We start from the raw sequence: 22,024 nt of genomic DNA on the forward strand, positions 1-22,024 counted from the left end.
GAATCCGATGGTGTGGTCCCCGAAACCTGAAAAATTTCCATTTTGGAGATAGCACCTATTTTTGAAAAATAAATATTCGTCAGGCTTAATAGTCAAATAAATTGGAAATATAATGAGTTAATTTTTGTAACAACACTAGAATGTGTCGAACATGAATTAGAGATATATTTTAGCTGAGATGATACTATATCTGCGCATACATGTACATGAACTAGTACATTAGCCCTCGTCGGCCGAGAAGGGGTGGGGCGGGTGCCGCCTAATAGGGCTTTTCGCGATAGCTTAAAACTCGCTTAGGGTAGACAGCTGAAACTTGGCATACCTAATCTTTTATTCAAGCTTTATCTCTTGACCTCAACTGCGTTTTCAGGTCAGGTCAGGTCACTGACCTATTACGTCATAAATGAGCCTCTGCGAGGTCCTCAGATGTTGCAACTTTGCAACGCCCTCAGTGCCAGAGGAACTTTCACAGGAAGATGAAACTTACAGGACGTAGTATCCTTCAGAGGTCTCACAACTTGTATATCTCGGATTTAATCTAAATGTCACATGAGGTCAGGTCGGTCACGTGACCTCACCATTATAAGTCAATGGGGGAAATATGAAAACTGTTATTTTGGCGCCGGAAATGATCTAAAACTGTCCCAAGCACATGAAATCGTGGTTTCATGTACTCTTTGTAAGGTCCGATCATGAAACCACGATTTCATGTGCTTGGGATAGTTTTAAATCATTACCGGCGCCAAAATAACAGTTTTCGTATTTCCCCCATTGACTTATAATGGTGAGGTCACGTGACCGACCTGACCTCATGTGACATTTAGGTTAAATCCGAGATATACAAGTTGTGAGACCTCTGAAGGATACTACGTCCTGTAAGTTTCATCTTCCTGTGAAAGTTCCTCTGGCACTGAGGGCGTTGCAAAGTTGCAACATCTGAGGACCTCGCAGAGGCTCATTTATGACGTCATAGGTCAGTGATCTGACTTGACCTGAAAACGCAGTTGAGGTCAAAAGATCCAACTTGAATAAAAGATTAGGTATGCCAAGTTTCAGCTGTCTACCCTAAGCGAGTTTTAAGCTATCGCGAAAAGCCCTATTAGGCGGCACCCGCCCCACCCCTTCTCGGCCGACGAGGGTTAATGTACTAGTTCATGTACATGTATGCGCAGATATAGTATCATCTCAGCTAAAATATATCTCTAATTCATGTTCGACACATTCTAGTGTTGTTACAAAAATTAACTCATTATATTTCCAATTTATTTGACTATTAAGCCTGACGAATATTTATTTTTCAAAAAATAGGTGCTATCTCCAAAATGGAAATTTTTCAGATTTCGGGGACCACACCATCGGATTCCTCGCAAAATTTTGGTCCAGAAAACACTAAAATTGGAAATTGGTATTTTCAAAAGTTATTTACCGTCTATTGGGGCAATGTGCCAGGTCATTGCCGTCCGGACCCCTGCCAGACCACGCCACTTACCGAACGAACTAACCTTACTCTTCAGGTCATGTCGAGCGGGCAAGGCCATGTCACCGAACCGACCCAGATTCCAAGTCATTGCCGTCCGGACCCCTGCCAGGCTAGCCACTCACCGAAACTGACCTAACTCCCAGGTCAGTCGCCGTCCGAGCTCCTGCCAGGTCATATCGCTCACCCAACTGGCCTAACTTTCCAGAGCATACGCCGTTCGGACCTCTACCAGGTTACGTCACCGAACTGACCTAACTTTCCAGGCGACCGCTGTTTGGACCTCTACCAGGCACGTCCCCGAACTGACCTTACTTCCCAGGGCATGTCGTACGGACCTCGCAAGGTCACATCACCGAACCGACCTAACTGTCCACTGTCCAGGCCAATGCCGTCTGGACCTCGCCAGGTCACGCCACTCACCGCACTGACCTACTCCCCAGGTCAGTCGCCGTCCCGACCTCCTTGTCCCAGACCACTGGCGTGTTCCAGATCACCACCCCCGGGCGATAGATCGGAGCGGGTACCGACCGTCTCAACAGCCGTAATAGGCGCCGTACTCGTCCCGCTGTCCCATCCCCTCTCCAGGTAGGGACCGCCACCCCCACCCCCCGCCAGCCGAGCCCAGCGAAGGCGCGCCGCGTTTATGGCCGCGGTGCCGCCTGGGGCGCTCCGTCGCTCCCCCTACAGGCATATGACACTCGCTCCGAGCCTGCCGGCGGGCGCCGGCCCGAAGTCCACAGATATATGTGTCACTCCAATAGTCAGTCACGTGACACCCCCAACAGACATGAGGTGCACGGACACGAGCCCCAGAGGGTGTCCCGACCGACGCCTAGGGCCGACCTGCCATAAAAGGGGCCAACGGTCATAACCAGTTGTAAGCGGCGGCCCGCTCGCGTCACCGCCGCCCGTTGACGCCCAGCGGCCAGCGCGGGGCCGATGACAACAACGATCCCAATGCGCCGGCCCGCCGCCTCGGCGTTCCCGCGACGCGGCCGCTGGGAGGGGGGGGGGGGGCAGCCCGATCGCTAATGTGAATGGCCGAGCCCACAGGCGATGAAGGCATCTCACTGCGGCCAGCTGCTGCCAGGTACTGGCCGCTGCTAGTCCCGCCCGTCTCATACATATTATGTCCCACAAAGTTAGTGCGCACGCCAGTCAGTCCAGTACCGAGTCGGACACTCCCGCCGCCGCGCCAGTCTGGGCCAGACCACTCCTTAGGGAGTGAGAAGAGAACCCGGGTCCGAGCGCGAGGCGAAAAATATTGTTCAAACTGCGCCGCGAGAGCACTGCCCCCGATTCCAGGGTAAAGAGCGGCGCCCCGTCTGCCGCAGCCCCTGCCTGGTGGTACACGCGCATGGCCCGCACCGGACAGGTAGACGTGCCCGTTGTGGGGAGCTCAACGTAGGTCGACGGTCCACGCAGCCGGCTGGTTTGAATGCCGACCCGAGGGCTGTTCACGGACCCTGTGTGCGGTCGGACCGCACACAGCCTCCAAGCTCCGCCCACTGCGTCCCTACTTCAGCCTTGCGTCACCGCACACAGCGACCGCTGTGGCCGGTCGGGACTGGCCACAGCGGACCGTCCACCGCACGCAGCCGTGACGTCAGAGCCGCCTACCCATCCCCTACCCCCACGCCTGCTGGACGTACCGCACACACCGCACGCAGCAGTGTGCGGTGCCCGTGAACACCCCTCTGGACTCTTGATGCCAACGGGTGTGAAGTACCCATCGCCATATCGTAGACCCCGTCCGTGATCGGTGAAAAAGGAATTCGTTGCTCCGCAGGCCGCCGTAAAACGCTAACATGCATGCAACCCACACGCACCGCTGCACACTGGTCGGAAACGCCCTCACGAGAGGCCACGGGCGATTCTGGAGTTTTGGGTCATTATTGATGTAGATCGATTCCAAATTGACCAAATTATTCTAATCAGCCCCCCAAAACTACTTGAGGTGACCAGAAGTAACTTTAAACAGCCCCCAAAGATGGGGTATCCCAGAACTCGGAAACTGACGCAGAGTAATGGTTTCTTGAGCCGGATATTCAGAGTCTTATTGTCGATAGACATCAAGTTGAAATCCCACATATTATATATCAAAATGATCGTCATGGTGTTGCCGAGTGGTATGTGTGAAAGTTTTGATTTTTTGTTTTCCAACTAAGCTCTGCTAAGTGTTTAATGAGAAGTCTCTCCTAGAGTGATTCTTGAATGTAACTGCAAAGTTTAGGTAAGGAAACAACAGGTAGTCCCATCTAGTTCCACTCTGATTTTTTGTGTGATGAAGCAGGATTTAAATTTACACCAGGGCAACATAAAAGCTAACTGCGCATATTTGCGCAAAATTTGCAGGAGCCCATATTCTTAGCCAACTACCGCCCGCCCCGCCCCAGTTTCGGCTCGGCGGTCGCGCCCGGCTCACGCTGACCTGTGTCAGGCCTGCACGCATCCATGTGTAGTTGGCTGGTCATATCAAACAGATGCGCTTGGGTTTATGAATTTTGTGTAAAGCGCAGAAAATACTTTTTATGTATTAAAAGAGCCTTGCTATACGTTGGTAACCAACACGACTGAAAAGTGAAGTTGAAACGCTCGCGAATATAAGACGCTGTAAATACGTGGCGCATGTCACTGGCGTCACGTGACCTTGTGCCGGGTCAACAGCGCCGCCACAGGTCAATTTTTCCAATATCATATCGCTAACTAGTGATGACACAGAGCTAGGTGGTGATAGGACACAGTGAGCGCGTTCTGGGAGTGTAACCAATTTGAGCGTGGCGAATATGGCGAGCTCTATCACATCTTGCGATGTTTACATAGACAAATGGGAGCTATTACAGGTCATAAAAAACAACGGATGGGCAAGCGCAACCTCGCCTGAAACGGTGTCCCGTGCCGTGCTGTGTTTATTAGGGGAATTTAATGGTAAGACAATATCTCCAAATGCAAGAGACAATTTGGAAATGGTGGTCAAAAGTCATCTGTCAAAGATACTGAGCAGATGGGTGGCATGCGGACGTCGTGATGATCGCTTTCGTGCCAGATATATGCAGTGGATGGATGTGCAGCAGAAGATAGCAGTCGAGATCGTCGAATCTTTGGATGATTTGCAGGATGCCAAAGGATCTGCCAGTGGTAGCACGAAACAAGCCACACCATTTTCAAGGCTCAGCGAGCGATCTAAACGGCGAAAGTCGATGGAGATCGCAAATCAGTATGAAAGTGAGGCGCTTCTAAAGGCAACTGGTCAAAGAGCAGTGAAGGAAAAGAAGCCCCACCTTGCTTACATTGCCAAAGAAGCAGGCGCATCCCCAGATCGACCGAGAAAAATTAGAGTGGCTTATCGAGAAGAATGTGAAAAGGAGACTCCCGGCAGCTTATCCCCTGATGAAGCCCTGTCAATGATAGTTGCTGGGAAAACTTCGAAGAGGACATACAAAATGTTTGCAGCGGTGACGAATGAAAAAACAAAAATGAAGGTCTATCCGTCGTACGACAAGGTGTTAGAAGCAAAGAGACGTTGTTGGCCGCCAGATTTATCATGTACCGATACCAGTGCCGAGGTTCCGGTGCAGAGCCTGGCTGACCACACCTGCCGGCGTCTGGTCAGTGCGAATGAGAGCGCCCTCATCAGCAAAACAGACAGCCTGCAAGTTGACATTCTACCCCAAGACATGCCTTCCACATCTGTATCGGAGCCTATATTGGAACAGAGCATATTCAAGGCGCAGTTAGTCTACAAATGGGGCATGGACGGTTCCGGTGGTCAGTCTATATATAAGCAGAAATGTTCTACAGAACAAACCTGTGATGAGAAGTCGGGTCGATTCGAGGACAACATTTTCTGCTCCACACTCGTGCCTCTGCAGCTTCGAGTACAAGAAAGTGAAGTATGGCAGAACCCGAAGCCTTCTTCAACACGGCTGTGCCGCCCTATCCACATCCAGTCGGTTAAGGAGACGACTGGTGCGGTACTCACAGAAGAGAAACATATCAAGGAGCAGATTGCCCGGTAACAGCCAACTGAAGTGAAACTTCGCAACGGTGCCGTCCTCATCGTTAGCCACAGTTTTCACCTCACCATGATTGACGGCAAAGTGGCTAACATCATCAGCGGGCCAATGAATGTCACCAAGTCAACCATGAATTGCAACATCTGCGGTGCCAAGCCGGCAGAAATGAACCGACTCGACGTTGTCACCGTGCGAGAAAAGGATGAAGAGGCTCTTCAGATCGGTCTATCGACGCTACATGCTTGGATCCGGATGTTCGAATGGATACTGCACGTTGGCTACCGCATCCCCCTAAAGACGTGGGCCGTCAGAGGATCAGAAAACCAAAAAGTGATGAAGGAGCGTAAACACAGAATCCAGGACGAATTCAGAACACGTCTGGGACTTCATGTAGACCAACCACGAGCGGGAGGATCCGGGTCGTCCAATGACGGAAACACAGCCCGGCGCGCCTTTGCTGACCCAGCCGTCTTCAGTGCCATCACGGGCGTCGACCAGGAGCTCATTGAGAGACTCAGGGTGATTCTGGAGGCCATCAACAGCAAAAGCATGATAGATGTGCAGAGGTATGCCGTCTACGCGCTTGACACTGCTCGTCACTACATCGCTCTGTACCCGTGGTACCACATGCCCGCATCGGCACACAAGCTGCTGGTCCACGGGGCAGATGTGGTCAGCCGTCTTCTGCTCCCGATCGGGATGTTCAGTGAGGAGGCGCAGGAGGCGCGAAACAAACATCTCCGGTCCTATCGGCTGCATCATGCGCGGAAAGATTCGCGCGTGCACACGATGACGGACGTGGCACAGCAGCTGCTCGTTACGAGTGACCCTGTAATAAGCAGCTTGATATGGGAGCGGCTGTCGCCTACATCCCCAACTACAGCCCGCGAGCGAGCGAACCCACTGCTGATAGAGACTCAGCGACACCAGCTGCCTGGCCATGATGACTCCGAGTCATCGGACGACGCCGAATAGGTGAGTAGTGAGTACCCATACCCCTCTTATAAAGGTAAGAAAAGATTGACGTAGCACCCCGCTTATAAAGGTAAGAAAAGATTGACGTAGAGAGAGAGAGAGAGAGAGAGAGAGAGAGAGAGAGAGAGAGAGAGAGAGAGAGAGAGAGAGAGAGAGAGAGAGAGAGAGAGAGAGAGAGAGAGAGAGAGAGAGAGAGAGAGAGAGAGAGAGAAAGAGAGAGAGAGAGAGAGGGGGTAGGAAGCAGAGAAGGGAGTGTGTCAGAAAGGGAAAGAGATGAGAGAGCGGAAATGGGAACAAACAGGCGTAACGTGGCATTAGCCTATCGTAATTGCTACGATTTAGTTCTTCACATTAGATCGAAATTACGGTATTTAACCCTCACCGGATCGGTTGGTTTTCTACATTGGCCTAGGGGGTTGGTACTTACAACCCCCTCGCCGTTTCGCCTTTGATTGAGCTAGAGCCTCGGAGTAAAAACGAGCGCATGCATCGCTACGAGAAGCAACGAGTACTACCCATCTTAGGTCAACCAGTGACATATTAGGCCAGGCAACTGCCTAAAGCACGGGCTCGGTTAAAGTCAATAACACCGCCAAAAATTGTCGCAGTGCAGCGATTTTTTGCAACATCGTGTTTGTCTAGCTCAGGCTCGTCGAATGCTATACCTACTTCTTGTTCGGGTAAAGTCAGATAGAGGTGTTGACCTAGGGTCAAGGCTAGTTCAGAGTCTCCCAAGGTCAAGTTTGTCGAAGATCATATCGCATAGCATTCAATTACACAGGTATTTCTTAACCCGCGCACCGACGGGGGGGGGCGGATATCCGCCCCCCCCTGAGGTTTTTCGCGAATAGCGGAAAAACCGCGGCGCGTAGCGCCGCGAAATTTAGTATGACTATAACCTCATCAATTTTACACATGGTGTGCAAGTTTGAACCTCCTACCTTTTAAGGTCAGGTCACCAGGTCACTTTGAATGACCCAACCTCAAGTCACTTTTTTGCAACTTTGTCACCGTGCCAGAGCAACAGTAGATGTCGGAGGCCTTTGAAAGTCGCAGGATATTATTAGGTCATTGGTAGCTACAATTTGTATATCTCGGAATTTTGATATCGGTGACCTAAGGTCAGGTCAATTTCGCGACCTCCCCATTATAAGTCAATGGGGGAAAAATCAACTCCCTGTTTTTACCACTAAAACAGGTCGGAATGGCCCCATATACCATACATGACTTCATATACGATCAACCTTCACTACCTTGAGGTCTGTTTTGCTGTTGGGCAACTGTGAGGTCATGTGACGTCATCAAAGGTCACCAAAGGTTTTTGGCCAATAACTCCGTACAGGAACAAGATACAGACGCGTGGATGGTCTCATTGTGTTCAGCTCGTCAAGACGCATCGAATGATATACATGATGACCTCGAGGTCACGTGACCTGAGGTCAACCTTTGACCTTGACCTTTCGAGGTCAACATATATATCATTCGATGCGGATTGACGAGAGGATCACGATGATGCCCTTAGTTTGTTCCTATCTTGACTAATTCGAAAGTTATTCGAGAAAAAACTCTCTCCATATCTAGCGCCGCCATTTTGACTTTTTCGACCCCTGTGACGTCATCTTTGACCTGACCTGAAAATGACCTTAGTAAAAATTGTAGATCTTGGCCGTGCGTATCCGATGCCGTTTACCGCTTGTCGCTATCTTGCTTCGTTCTCGAGATCTCAGGGGGGGGCGGTCATCCGCCCCCCCCCCCGTCGGTGCGAAGTTGGCGCAGACCCCCGTCGGTGCGCGGGTTAAATCACTGCCGGTTTTTCCGATTCATTAGCTCAATTTGATCGAGGGTTATTTACGCAAAACTAAAATGGTCTTAGTGACGCCATCAATGACGTCACGCAAAGTCAACAATGCAAAAGTGAAGTACCGGACTTTGCAAGGAGTGCATGAATACATTCCTGGTGCCCGAAGAGCAGCTTCTAGTTTCCTATGTTTACAAATAATAGAGCTAGATCCTGTAATATACTCAGTTATGACGTCATAACTTAACAGTTTTGCGTCATATATTTAGTGCTCGACACCCAAATGATAGCTTTCATATAGCAGAAGAGGTATACTAAGTTTCATTGAGTTCGGTCCACTACTTGTGAAATAACAAGCAAAAACCATTTACGGAAATGCCGCTGGCCTCTCGCTAGACCGTTTCCGACCAGTGTGCGCTGGTCCAAGACCGATGAAAATAATGACCCCAAACGCGTTTTCAGCCGTCGAAGTGCGGATATGTCGAGCGCCTGCCGGCGGGGCTCCGCCCCACCATCCTCCTCCCGGCCGACCGTCCAAGCCCAACGAGGGCGGCGACCCCCCCTAGCCGCCGCCCCGCCTCGGCCGGCCCGGCGCGGCGCGGCGGTCCCCCAACACGGTCATATAACACGCCTCGCGACGGCCCCGGACGGCGCTGGATACGGTTTGCCATAAAAGGACACCTGCGCTCATAAACCAGCTGTGGACATAAACCAGCGGATCCCCAGACGGTGACAGGCCGTCTGCGGCGTGCCGCGCCCGTTGACCGACGCCCGTTGGCGCCGCAACCAGCGTCCGACGCCGAGCCGCTCTGGCCGTGTCGTGGGAGAATGCCGCCAAACCCACTCGCCGGGCAGACCACTATACATTATACCAGGCCAACCTCAAACCGATCCATTACCAAGTAAAGCCGGGGCATTATCCGCTCACCCCCGCGGTCACCTATGACCCGTTCGCCCACCGGCCCGACCCAAGTTCCCAGGTCAGGGCTGAATCGGCCGCTGCCCGGTCACGCACCGAACTGACCTAACGTATATTCAAGCCATGTCACTCAGACCCCGTCGTGTCGCCCGCCGTGCGAACCTCGCATTCCCAGGCCCGTCGCCGATCCGGCCTCTGCCAGGCCTGTACCGCACTGACCTAACATTTCCAGGTCAGTCGCCGAACCGGCCTCTGTCCGCACCGACCTCACCGAACCGGCCGCAGTCCGAACCGGCCTCTGCCAGCTCGTATCGAACTGACCTAACATTCCCAGGTCAGTCACCGAACCGCCTCGCCGAACCGGCCTCTGTCTGCACCGGCCTCACTGCACCGGCCTCTGTCCGCACCCGCCTCTGCCAGGCCTCGCACCGGACTGACCTAACATTCCCAGGTCAGTCGCCAAACCGGCCTCGCCGAACCGGCCTCTGTCTGCACCGGCCTCACCGAACCGGCCTCTGCCCGCACCGGCCTCACCGAACCGGCCTCTGTCCGCACCGGCCTCTGCCAGGCCTCGTACCGAACTGACCTAACATTCCCAGGTCAGTCGCCGAACCGGCCTCACCAAACCGGCCTCTGTCTGCACCGGCCTCACCGCACCGGCCTCTGTCCGCACCCGCCTCTGCCAGGCCTCGCACCGGACTGACCTAACATTCCCAGGTCAGTCGCCAAACCGGCCTCGCCGAACCGGCCTCTGTCTGCACCGGCCTCACCGAACCGGCCTCTGCCCGCACCGGCCTCACCAAACCGGCCTCTGTCCGCACCGGCCTCTGCCAGGCCTCGTACCGAACTGACCGAACATTCCCAGGTCAGTCGCCGAACCGGCCTCACCAAACCGGCCTCTGTCCGAACCGGCCTCTGCCAGGCCTCGTACCAAACTTACCTAACATTCCCAGGTCAGTCGCCGAACCGGCCTCGCCGAACCGGCCTCTGTCCGCACCGGCCTCACGAACCGGCCTCTGTCCGCACCGGCCTCACGAACCGGCCTCTGTCCGCACCGGCCTCACGAACCGGCCTCTGTCCGCACCGGCCTCACGAACCGGCCTCTGTCCGCACCGGCCTCACGAACCGGCCTCTGTCCGCACCGGCCTCACGAACCGGCCTCTGTCCGCACCGGCCTCACCGCACCGACCTCTGTCCGAACCGGCCTCTGCCAGGCCTCGCACCGGACTGACCTAACATTCCCAGGTCAGTCGCCAAACCGGCCTCGCCGAACCGGCCTCTGTCTGCACCGGCCTCACCGAACCGGCCTCTGCCCGCACCGGCCTCACCAAACCGGCCTCTGTCCGCACCGGCCTCTGCCAGGCCTCGTACCGAACTGACCGAACATTCCCAGGTCAGTCGCCGAACCGGCCTCACCAAACCGGCCTCTGTCCGAACAGGCCTCTGCCAGGCCTCGTACCAAACTTACCTAACATTCCCAGGTCAGTCGCCGAACCGGCCTCGCCGAACCGGCCTCTGTCCGCACCGGCCTCACGAACCGGCCTCTGTCCGCACCGGCCTCACGAACCGGCCTCTGTCCGCACCGGCCTCACGAACCGGCCTCTGTCCGCACCGGCCTCACGAACCGGCCTCTGTCCGCACCGGCCTCACGAACCGGCCTCTGTCCGCACCGGCCTCACGAACCGGCCTCTGTCCGCACCGGCCTCACCGCACCGGCCTCTGTCCGAACCGGCCTCTGCCAGGCCTCGTACCGAACTGACCTAACATTCCCAGGTCAGTCGCCGAACACGATACATACAGCCAACGACACTGCACACAGCACGTGGTTACGATGCAGATACCGGCGGACCGGACCCACCTGCCATTCCAACGGTGCCGGGTCCGTAGTGTTGCGCGGAGTCCATGGTCCGCGTCCCGCTCTGGCTCTCACCACCGTACCGTGCACGATAGAGGCTGCGTGATGCCAGCACACGCACGCTATCCTACCACACACGCGCAATCACGCCACCAGACGCGCCACTCGCGGCCCGCCTCTGTTGTCACCGTCGTCCCCTCTCACTGACTGACGTCTGTCCTCTCGTCTCCTCCCTCGCCCTCCCCACCCTCGCCCCTCCCCACGGACTGCCGCTCCCCAACCCACCTCCGACCCAGCTGGTCTTCACACTCCAGAGGGGCCACTAAACTTTATTAGGGGACCCTAATACCGATTATCGCCTTGTCGTTGCTTGGTTGTAAGGCTGGGGGGATCCATGTGATCGCAAGGCACCTCGCAGTTGCGATCAAACGTAAGTTGAATCGGAACAGATATTGGAGGGATCCATCACATCGTAGGCTAAGTAGATGCGCAAGTTGTATCGCAAATGGTGAAGATACGAACTAACTTTACGAATCTTCTCGGTCGATCGGAAGGCCGATCGTAGCGAAGCTTTACCTCTTTCTCAAGAGAAAAATATAAGAAATTTTCAAAATTTTCACAAAACCGAAATATATGTTAAACAAATATGGTTGATGAACACGTGTGCAAAATTTGAAGTCGATTTCTTCAAAAATGGCTGCGCTAGAGCGTTTTAAATTTACACGTTGAAAACGCTCACTTTCACGTCATTTTTGTAATTGTTTTTTTTTCCATTTTGAAATTTAAAAGTGTTTTGGGCAATTTTTCGCGTTAATTGCGAAAATCTGACCAAAACATGTATCGCACCATCAATGATCCGATACGCCATCAGAGGCCGCGCCGCGGACAGGTGGGCGCGGCGATACCTAGGCTGCGTGGAGGTTACACTGGTGTTCGGGAAGGGCTATGTCAACGCGAGGCAGGCCGCGGGGGAGCCGGTTGCGGCGCCGGTCCGTATTTGTCGGCGCCTAACAGTGCAGCGGTGCGTTTATGGCGGAGGGAGGGGAAGCGGTGTAATGTCGGCAAGGCCGCACACAGGAGAGGGCACACGGGCCTCCCCCCCCATTCGAGTTGGGGCTCCTAATCTTTAGACCGCCGAAGATCATGTAAAATGAACTGAAATAATGATTGAAAAGACCGGGAGGGCCCATCTCGTTCCCCAGCAGGCCCATACGAGTCCATAAAGTCCATTGTGGTGAAATTTCAATGGCCCTCAAAAGACCTCAAAGGGCCAACAGATGGGATCACCGGGTCCTCAGATGGTCTCGAAGGGCCCTCGGTTAGCGTCAAATGGCCCTCATCTGGTGTCAAAGGGCCCTCAGATGGCCAAATGAAGGGCCACAAGATGGCCTCAAAGGGCCGTCAGATGGGTTCAAAGGGCTCTCAGCCAACGTTAAACCTACCTCAGAAGATCTTAAAGGGCGTCAAAGGGCCCTAAACCTGCGTCAGAGGGCCCTGAGCTCGCGTCAAACGACCCTCCGAAGGCCTTAAAGAGTCCTTAGCTTGTGTCAGAGGGCCCCCAGCTGGTGTCAGTGAGCCCTCCTCAGCTGGCGCCAAAAGTCCATCTGAAGGCCTCAAACGGTCGTCAGCTGGAGTACAACGGTCCTCAGATGCCGTCACGCGGCCCTCAAAAGACTCGAGGAGCCCTTATAAGGTCTCAAAGGGCCCTCATTTGGCCTCAAAAGGCCCTCCGCTAGCGTTAACCGGACTTCAGAAGGCCTTAAAGGGCCCTTATCTGGTGTCAGAGGGCCCCCAGCTAGTGTCAGAGGGTCCAACCGCAACGGTCCTCAGGTGGCGTCAAGCGGCCCTCAAAAAGCCTCAAAGGCCGCTTAGAAGGCAGCAAAGGGCCCTCATATGACCCCAAAGGGTCCTCTGCTGGCGTCAAACGGACCTCAGAAGGTCTCAAAGGGCGTCAAAGGGCCCTGAGCTCGTGTCAAATATAAAAGCGCCCTTAGCTGGTGTCAGGAGGCCCCCAGTTGGTGTCAGCGTGCCCTCAGCTGGTGTCAGAGAGCCCTCAGTTGGCATCTACTGGCCATCAGAAGGCCCCAAACGGTCCTCAGATGGCGTCCAACGGTCCTCAGCTGACGTTAAGAGGCCCTCAAAAAGGCCTCAAAGACCCCTCGGCTGCTGAAGAGGCCCTTAGCCTCAAAGGAAACTCAAGAGACGTTAAACGGCCCTAAAAAGGCTTGAAAGGGCCCTCTGCTGGTGGCAAAGGGCTCGCATATGACGTCAATAACAGCTTTGTCAAAAACGGACCTGAGAGACCTTGCCGGCCCCTGGTTATAAGGGACTCCTGTCTCTTGCAGTAACCTGAGTGGCCCACGTTTACTGAGGGGCCCCTGGTTATTGAAGGAGTCCCTGGTTACTGGAAGGACCCCTGGTTATCAGAGGGTTCCCTGGTCACCTGGTGGGTCCCTGATCAATTGAAACCTCCCGATCATCTGAGCGCCCCTTGATTGCCTTGGTCTTGGCGTTGGCGTACAGTTTAAAGTCGTCGGCACACTGCGGCCTCCTCTTTCTCAACAAGTCCCTCTATTTCTTCTGCAGCGAGGGCGATTTCGTCAAAATACTCCTCCATCGCGAAGCCTCGTGCGCAGACGCAGTCTTCGGGGCGCTCGCTGCGCCAACTCTTGACGCCAACTGACGGGCTCCAAATGGAACAGATGGACTCCGAAACGAACGTGGGAATGCCGACACATGATCCCTCCAAATTTACAGAGGAGGAGATGTCCCTGACAGCCCATTTGCAATAGGGGTCACTTTTACACTATAGACGTATGGGGAATTCGAACTTATCGACATTGTACTACGAGGTCAGCTGATCTGCTTGGCATTTAAATCGTAGTAAAACTGGCATTTAAACGCTGCGAAACAACTTACGTACAACGTAGCTCCGATTTGCCGCTCTTTCTTTTTCATCCCTCCGATTTTCTTCCGATCAAGAGAAGTTTCGTACCGAGAGAAGTTTCGCAGCCACGTCCGATATAACTTACGATTGCACGGATCCCCCCAGATTCTAATTTGAATTAGAGTTAATTCGGTTTAGAATTAATTAGATTCTAATTCGAGGGTACATAGTGCCTACTCTTCTTTGTTTCCAAGTATTATTTTGCGCCACAAATGAACGGCATGCGCCAGAAACGCAGCCAAATCTTGCGATTGCGACTACGAAATTCATTATTTTGGCGTCAGAGCCTGAAGCGAAAAATACAAGCATATTTATTTCAAAAAAGACTTCAGGTTTGTCGAACGGTGTTATGAGAATTTTGATAACAGTACTGCATAAGTTTTTCAGTGATGCCGCAAAAATGTTGTATCTATCTTCTTTTATTGTGCAGTCGGCGGGACCGATTCAAAATTGAGTCGTTGCTACTAAAATAGCAGCATATGGCGTCAGATGATGAACAGGAAAAATAGTTGCGTAAATTTAGACATAAACCACCCCCAAACCATGAATATCTTTTGAAGGCACTATAGACGACCATTAACTAACTAGATGTGATGAAGATCAAATGTAAGGAATACGCTCATTTTACAAAATTACATGCAAGTACCAAAAAGTGATGTAAGTACTTATTCAACGGTCATTTTCAGCGCTCCCCGCTAACGTGACTTCAAGTTGAGATATTTGCGGCAAGGTACCGAATTGAGCAAAATGGTTTTAATTTACATTATAACTTGTTGTGTTTTGTCAGAAAATGGTCCTAACTCAGATTTTGTGAAAAAAGGTCATTATCTCCCTTTAACAGAGATATTTAACGATGTTTTTGTATTTTTCTCAAAATTGTTTTCAGAGGTACTTAAATTCAGCCTGTGAGAATAAAAAGGAGACTCGATTTAAAACAAACATCTCGACGTGGCTGTTTCAGCTTCCCAGATGCGTTCGCGGCGTCTTGCTGAGGTTGCATTTGAAAACTGGTGCTTTATCGGTAGTTTTCTGATAACCAACAATACGACACTTGAGCACGGTGAAGCCTATGTTGACAACTCACGTCTACGATTCCAACCCTGAGTGTCCTTCCTTCGAAGGAGGTCGGTCCTTGGGCCAGCTGGGGGCACAGGTAAAGGCCATCCTCCACCGACCAGGTTCCCCTCGTCTCCACAATGGGCTTCGGGTCGTAAGGGAAAGTCCACGCCTCTGTTATGACGGCTGAAAGCAAGTCCTGAAACCAAATGTACGCATGATCAGCAATTGGAAATGTGGGAGTGACTTTCTTCCACCTTTTCGAAATGTCTACGAAAAAAATGGATTCCAGCGCCTATTTTGACCTTTTCCACCTTTTCGAAATGTCTACGAAAAAATGGATTCCAGTGACAAAAGATACGCTGGCAGAGGGGTGTTTTAAAGGGACTATCCCACCTTTAACATGGGGTTTGAGTTGAGATAGCCGAGTTTGCGGCGAGGTTCAGAAACCACTATCTATCTAGGTTGCAACCCCCGCGGCCTCTTGGTGTTGAAGAAATTCGTTCCCTTCATTTGAAAATGGGCCTTGTACAAGGCCCTATCTTCAACATGGAGCGACCGTTAGTGTGACGTCACCTCGTTTAGTCATTCTGATTTAAATGGGTTTGTTCGTTGAAAAATCGCTTAAAACTTGGTCTGAACTTAGTTGTGGTGCCTACAGAGTAAAAAGAATCAGCTTTATGACAGTAATGTGGTCTGGGGAAGGAGGTAATTTTGGGCTGTGACGTCACATATTTGAAAGTTTGTGTTTGGAATATGGGAAGCCTAAGATGTTTAATGAAAAATAAATGCCAGAACCGTGTTCCTGGTCATCCAATCTACATATAAAGTCGGGCACAATTTAACTGGTTTTAACAACATTTTAGAAGGTGGGATAGTCCCTTTACGTTGAGTTTTGACCTACAATAAGAAAAGTGGGGAAGTGAAAACGGCCACTTGCTTCCCAGACATGTCTGACAGCAGCCTAACCTAACACACACAACGGCACACACTCTTCCGCCCATCGGCCATCCTGCCGCTGACCTGGCCGAGGCGCGCCTGGAACCAGTGGCTGTTGTGCTCGGCCACGTCCGGCACCCAGTCGTCCTCGGTGATCACCAGGATCTGCTCGCTGAAGCGGCTCCTCTCGGTCAGATAGGCGAGCTGGGCGGCCAGCTGGACGGCCGACGGGGCCGCGCTGACGGTCAGACCCCGTCCGCTGACCAGCGCGCTCCGCTGGGAGGCCGCCCAGTCACCCAGCTGCCGGCTGCACGTGACGTGGAACGCGCGCTGACGGCCCGTGTACAGCTGGTGCACGGTGGTCGCGCACACCTTCCGCAGCAGCGCCCCGTCTGCCCACAGGGACACGTGCTCGTCATTTTCATGGCACTTAAACGGTATTAAATTGAACTGATGCTTTTGTTTTACTCAAAGGCAAAAGAACTTGAAACATGAACATGCATACCGAATGCATAAAGTATCAATTTTGACCCTTGTGACAAACCTTCGATGATGAAGTTGATGTAGTCGATGTTGAGCTCATTCACGAAGTCTTTCACGAGACGTCGAATCACTGCGTCCCTGGACCAGACGATCCCATCCTCCGGAGGAGCAGCTTCAGGTACACTGGCGGTAATGTTTGAGCCGAAACCATCCGTAGCCTGAAGCAACGCAAGGACAAGCTGCCAGCGGCGCCACACGCCGGCTGCCGCGGCCATCGCCGCTGTCCCCTGTCACCGGAGAGCTGGCGACCCGGGTGACTGACTGACCCCTGACAGACCCGAGGAGCCGACTGCAGGCGGGAGCTGACTGACGTCTGACACCGCTCCCCAGACGCGGGGAGTGAGAGCTCCGTGTTCCGTGACGGTCTCGCGCGGTAAACCGCCTGATGCGTGACGCGCCAGTGACATCCGCCGATCCAGAAAAGCCGCTTGAGGTGCTGTCAGTAACGCCGTCTGAGACCCTCGCACTTGGACGCTAGAATTTCATCGCTTGGCATCGTAAAGATCCGTATCAAATTTCAAAAGCGGCTGCACCACTGCACGTGTCTTAGCGGCTGCTGCATGACAGTTGCAAGTAATGAAATGGGCAATAAGTATCGCTTGAGTGTTCCAGTTTCGCAGTTAAAGTGGATCGCGCAATAAGCCCCTTGAATTTGAAAGTACCTATTTGGGGTAAGACGCTTGCATTTGCCCTTGGTTAAAGAGGAAAAAAGCGAAGAGCCACTGACCACCTGAACCGCCGCTGTAAAATCGGACTTAGTACTTACTACTCTGCAAACACATTGTTTTAGTGGCAAGGGCTGTACTATTCAGTTGTTTCAGTCTCAGTGACTGGTCGAGTCCGCAGCTGCCGCCGATCCCAGCAACTCGAAACGAACCTGAATATTTCTTAATGGCTAATGTCCCGTGCCTCGCGCAATTTTTCGATTTAATGCAGAATACATAGTTATGTCTGAGAGCATTTGTATGACTTTCGTCCAAAAGAAGAAACATAAGTTAAATTCTCTACCCTTGACTTATAATGAAAAGTAGCTGTTCTTTTCAGACATTCGCGAAAAACCGCAAGGGTGTGCACCCCTCCCCCCTCCCCCCACACACACTCAGCAGGGCGCGGGCCGCGGGATATTGTAAAAGTTGCTAGACTGTCGTCTGGTAAGCGCTTAGGTGCCATTACCAACGGCGTCGACACACAAACACAGCTGTCAAAACTAGGGATAACCTGCATAGTTGGCTGCAATATCGCCATACAAATAAAGGAAATTTAAACTGAAGTCACAAACACCTATGATGTATTGAAAATCTTGAGCGCTCAAGAACGGCGCATTTGAAGATCAATATAGTTAGCCTTCCCAAGAACCAGGCCATTCCAACAGGCAACAATTCTGAATGGCTACTTAGGAGCTTGTTCAACAATTTGGCTCTCTTTACTCGGATATGATATGGTCCATTTACATTGAATTGCTGCTGATTGCTCTGAATAATAGGTCATTAGACTCTGTCCTTCACAGTAAGTTGCAAGACACGACAGTTATTGATCCAATGCATTGTGCTAGTGCGCTACCTCTGATAACTCGAGGGTCGTTTCCTAATGCCTCCTTATCGTGACGCCTTTAGGTCAATGTGCCTTTGAAGCCCATCGACCCCCGAGCCCATCAAGCCTCGGCAGTTCTGATTCACGTCTGGCAACTCCCGTATAACGTTATGATCTAATAACCCTATTTTTGTTGTTAATCTTATGCATATAACCGTAGTTTAAATGCAATGCGGGTTACACCTTTTATCATAATTAAAACGGAACTGCTCACCTTGGGATGTATTGGCGTTTCGTCAGCGGGCCACTAACCTACGGGGGAGGCATGGCCCCTCCTCACTTACCAGCCGTTCCGCCCCTGATCGAGCTACAGCTTCGCAAAAAAACCAAGCTTGTTGACCGTCGCAAGAGGAAGCCGATGATAGCCAATTTTAAGGTCCTTGGTCACTGGCTCACCTTGGCATCGTGATGTAATGGTACCAGGTCTGGTCCATTACCGAAAAGTCGGTAAAATCGGGACATGCTAGCTTTGGAAGTTATAACTCCTTAAAATGAGCCCGTTTATGGGGTTTTCGGGGTCCGAATTTCAAATTTCAGATTAGTTTTAATCAAAGATGATGTATTCATGCGTTCGCGAATATCTATAAAACGGCGGCGTTTTTACAACGATTTATACATTTTTCCGACACGTGAAAATTTCAGACCCGGGTCGTTCAGTTCAAGGTCAGGTCATCAGGTCACGTCAAGTGACGTTACCTCATGGAAAAAGCTCAAAGGCTCGCTACGTCCCTAGTCACAAAAAGTCCGGAGACCCACGGATGATGTGGGCTGACATACCTACCTACGACGAATCATAATTCTGGCCTGACACAGTCCCGAGAAACCGATCACAGGTCAGAGATCAATAGGATAATCATGAACTTTTTGAGGCTTGTGTAAATTTGATTCTGGGGTACTGAAAGTTTTGTGGGTATCGCCCGCTTTTTATGAGTTATTCACGACAAACCGAGGGACCACATCAGTCCTGCTCCAAGTCCGATGATTATTTCGAATTTATACCAACAATTAAATGCCTTCGTCGATGACCTACTGTTCGGTCAGTGATGTTCCGACATCAATACGCTGTCTTCATTGTTGTATAGTCGACTACAGAATGATGTTTCACTTTTCACAGGCAATTATTTGCCTGGATTATTTGCCCGTGTGATGCGGCTGTGCCGCATCCGCGGGCTGAGTTCACAAAGTATAGCTTTGTCCCAAGGCTCACAATCGACACGCTTAATTGCGTGATAAACGGCACAAATTAGCGCTCCGGTCAACTGATAGCTTCTGAGGTGTGGAACATCATTCTGCAGTCGACTATACAAGTGTACTTCTTCTTCCGGGTTTTATTCCATCATGTCTCATAGACATTCGCTAAAAGAACAAAAATGTTTTCCAAGCATTTCCATGTCACCTCTCTATCATATTTAACCCTCGGCAGGCGGCGGCCTTTAGCATAACACGGACGGCGAGGGGGATTGGTACGACCCCCCCCCCCCTCTGGCTATTGGCTCCTATGGCACTTAGAAACGCCAAATTTACAGGGTAAGTGGGCCCATAAGAGATTTCGCCCTCGTGAAAATTTGGTGACTCTAAGTTAACCCGCGCCCTGCTGGGGGGGGGTGTTTGAACACCCCCCCTTGTGGTTTTTCGCGAATATCTCAAAAACGGCGGCGCGGAGCGCCGCCGTTTTTGGTATACCTTATCATACATCAATTCTACACATGTTGTGAAAATTTCAGACCAAGGTCATTCAAGGTCAGGTCACCAGGTCACTTGAAGTGACCTCACCTCATAAAAAGTTTCAATGTCTGTCATAGCTACACCGAGTGACCGATCGCTTTGAAACTTTCAGCGATTGCTAAGAGCAATAGCATGTACAAAATGTATATCTCAGAATTTTGATATCGATGACCTAAGGTCAGGTCAATTTTGCGACCTCCCCATTATAAGTCAATGGGAGAAAATTGAAATGCGCCTCTTTTGGATGAAAGACATTATAAACACTCCCAAACACCGAATTACAAGTGGTTTAGACACACTGAACTTGAAAATGGTGTCCGTGACCCTTGTTTATGCCCTGAGGTCATCTTAGGTCACAAATGGTATCTATCAGTTTTTCGCAAATAACTTTTGATAGAGGCATGCTAGAGCGATGAAAACGCCTTAGATGTGTTCAGCTCGACGATACGGATCGACTGATATGCAACATGACCCTTTCCGGTCAGGTCATGACCTTGACCTGAGGTCAAATTTTCAAGTTGACCTTTCAAGGTCAAGTTATAGTTCATTCGATGCGTCTTGACGAGAGGAACACGATGCCGGTAAAAGTAAGCTCGTACAAGGCTTGGGTCAAAAGTTATTGCAGAAAAACTGTTTTCGAAAAAAATCGGCTATTATTGCAGTTTTTGCCCCCTGCAGGCAAAACCGTTGACGTTAGGTCAAATCTGAGAGAATTACTCAGAAAGGGCGTTAATAGGGCTATCGAATGCGCTTTTCCGCGGCGCTGTAGCTCTATTGGTTCCCGAGTTATGCGTTGGCTTCTTTGAAATTTTCGACATTCGACCTGGAAATCGGCGAAATTTTGCCTTCAATGACCTCTGGTGACCTGACCTTTGACCTGACCAAAAAATTGACCGAAGTGATTTCGTCATTATTTTTTACGCTCTTTCGAACGCCGCCTTCCGCGTATCGCTACGTGGCCCAGGAGCCGAGTTACAAGGGGGGGTGTTCAAACACCCCCCCCCCAGCAGGGCGTGGAAATCCAGGACCCCCAGCAGGGCGCGGGTTAATATATAGGACCACCCTTGTGGCGCAGTTGGCAAGTGCGTTCACGTTTGGTGTGGGAGGTCCTTGGATCAAAGCTAATCTCTTGCAGCGTTTTCCTCGGCCGGCTGCTACCCAGGAGATGGCAGTAACTGGGGAGTGTTCGCTCGGTCGTGGGGATTACCGCTGTGCCAGCCAGCAGCGCCCCCGGCCTCAGGGGAGGGGGTGTTTGAACAAACCCCCTGCAGTTCTTCGTTTTTGGCACACCTGTTCATGCATCTTTTCCACACATGTTTTGAAAATTTCAGACCCAGGGCTCTCAAGGTAAGGTCACCAGGTCACATAGGCGTAGGAACGTTTTCGAAAGTGGGGGGGCCAGGGTCCCAGAGGTCCAAAACCTAACCTACCCCCAAAATCCGATTTCTCCTCGGATTTCGGCCACTTTGTTTTCGCAAACATGCTCAGAGGTAAAAAAAAATGACAAAAAAAGAAAAAAATTGGTTGAAATTTCAGGGAGTCTCCCGTCCATAAACTCAAACTGATGGACGCGTTCCCCTGTCCTCCGCAGCCGTTGGCACCCATGCAAATTCCAGAGGCATCCAGCAACTTTTTCATTACGAGCAAGCGTGAAACGTGCAAAGCGAGTCTTTTCCATATACCTATAAAAATCAGCATGAACGGCCCAGCTAGGCTCAGCCAGGCCTATAACGTTTTTAAGAGGTTTTATATCAGCGACCACTGCAACTGGGCTGATTGACTATCACTTATCAGAGGCCGGTGTGGGACTTTTAGACGGTCTGGGCCTTCAGAGGCCAGTTTAACCCTCCACGGCTCGGTCCTATAGGTTTTCTACATACGCGCTGGCCGAGGGGGCGGGGGGCGGGTACGACCCCCCTCGCCGTTTCGCCCCAGGTGGAGCTAGCGCGTCGCGGTAAAACGAGCGTGTGCGCCGTTACGAGACGCAGAGATCGGTAGGGGAGAACGGGGCGATTTGGCCGCCCTTTTGTAAAAACGATATTTTGAGAAAACCAGTGCGCGTTTGGTCGATTTCTCCATGGAGGGGTGTGGGGCGTTCAATTGTTGTTCCGGCATATTACCTGCATCATGCCGGGACATCTCGTTTCGGTAGTAATTAGCCGTTCTTTCAAAGACTGCACG

The 22,024-nt window shown here is 51.7% G+C and overlaps 2 protein-coding genes across 2 annotated transcripts in view; both read right to left on the minus strand.

The window, feature by feature from the left end:
• Positions 1–15,234, minus strand: part of LOC122384384 (glutamate receptor ionotropic, delta-2-like) — a 49,035-nt gene extending 33,801 nt beyond the window's left edge. Inside the window, exon 1 of the mRNA XM_043371750.1 lies at positions 15,075–15,234. The gene's annotated coding sequence lies outside the window, so the exon portion shown is untranslated. The remainder of the gene's footprint in view (positions 1–15,074) is intronic.
• Positions 15,235–16,015: 781 nt separating this feature from the next.
• On the minus strand, positions 16,016–17,259 carry LOC122384396. The gene is made up of 2 exons (XM_043371778.1): positions 16,530–17,259; positions 16,016–16,377 (listed from the first exon to the last, which is right to left on the minus strand). Exons 1-2 carry the CDS (start codon positions 16,741–16,743, stop codon positions 16,016–16,018), a joined length of 576 nt encoding a protein of 191 aa, XP_043227713.1. The 5' UTR covers positions 16,744–17,259.
• Positions 17,260–22,024: the final 4,765 nt, after the last annotated feature.

This window comes from Amphibalanus amphitrite, unplaced genomic scaffold (genome assembly GCF_019059575.1).
Source record: "Amphibalanus amphitrite isolate SeventyFive unplaced genomic scaffold, NRLGWU_Aamphi_draft 000188F_arrow, whole genome shotgun sequence".
Lineage (NCBI taxonomy): Eukaryota > Metazoa > Arthropoda > Thecostraca > Balanomorpha > Balanidae > Amphibalanus > Amphibalanus amphitrite.

What these genes read in the sequence shown, in the direction of transcription:
- LOC122384396 (XM_043371778.1), bottom strand. Translation starts at nt 16,743, where the DNA reads ATGGCCGCGGCAGCCGGCGTGTGGCGCCGCTGGCAGCTTGTCCTTGCG. An exon ending in CATCAACTTCATCATCGAAG is followed by an intron (nt 16,378 to 16,529) that starts GTTTGTCACAAG and finishes CCCTGTGGGCAG; the next exon opens with ACGGGGCGCTGCTGCGGAAG.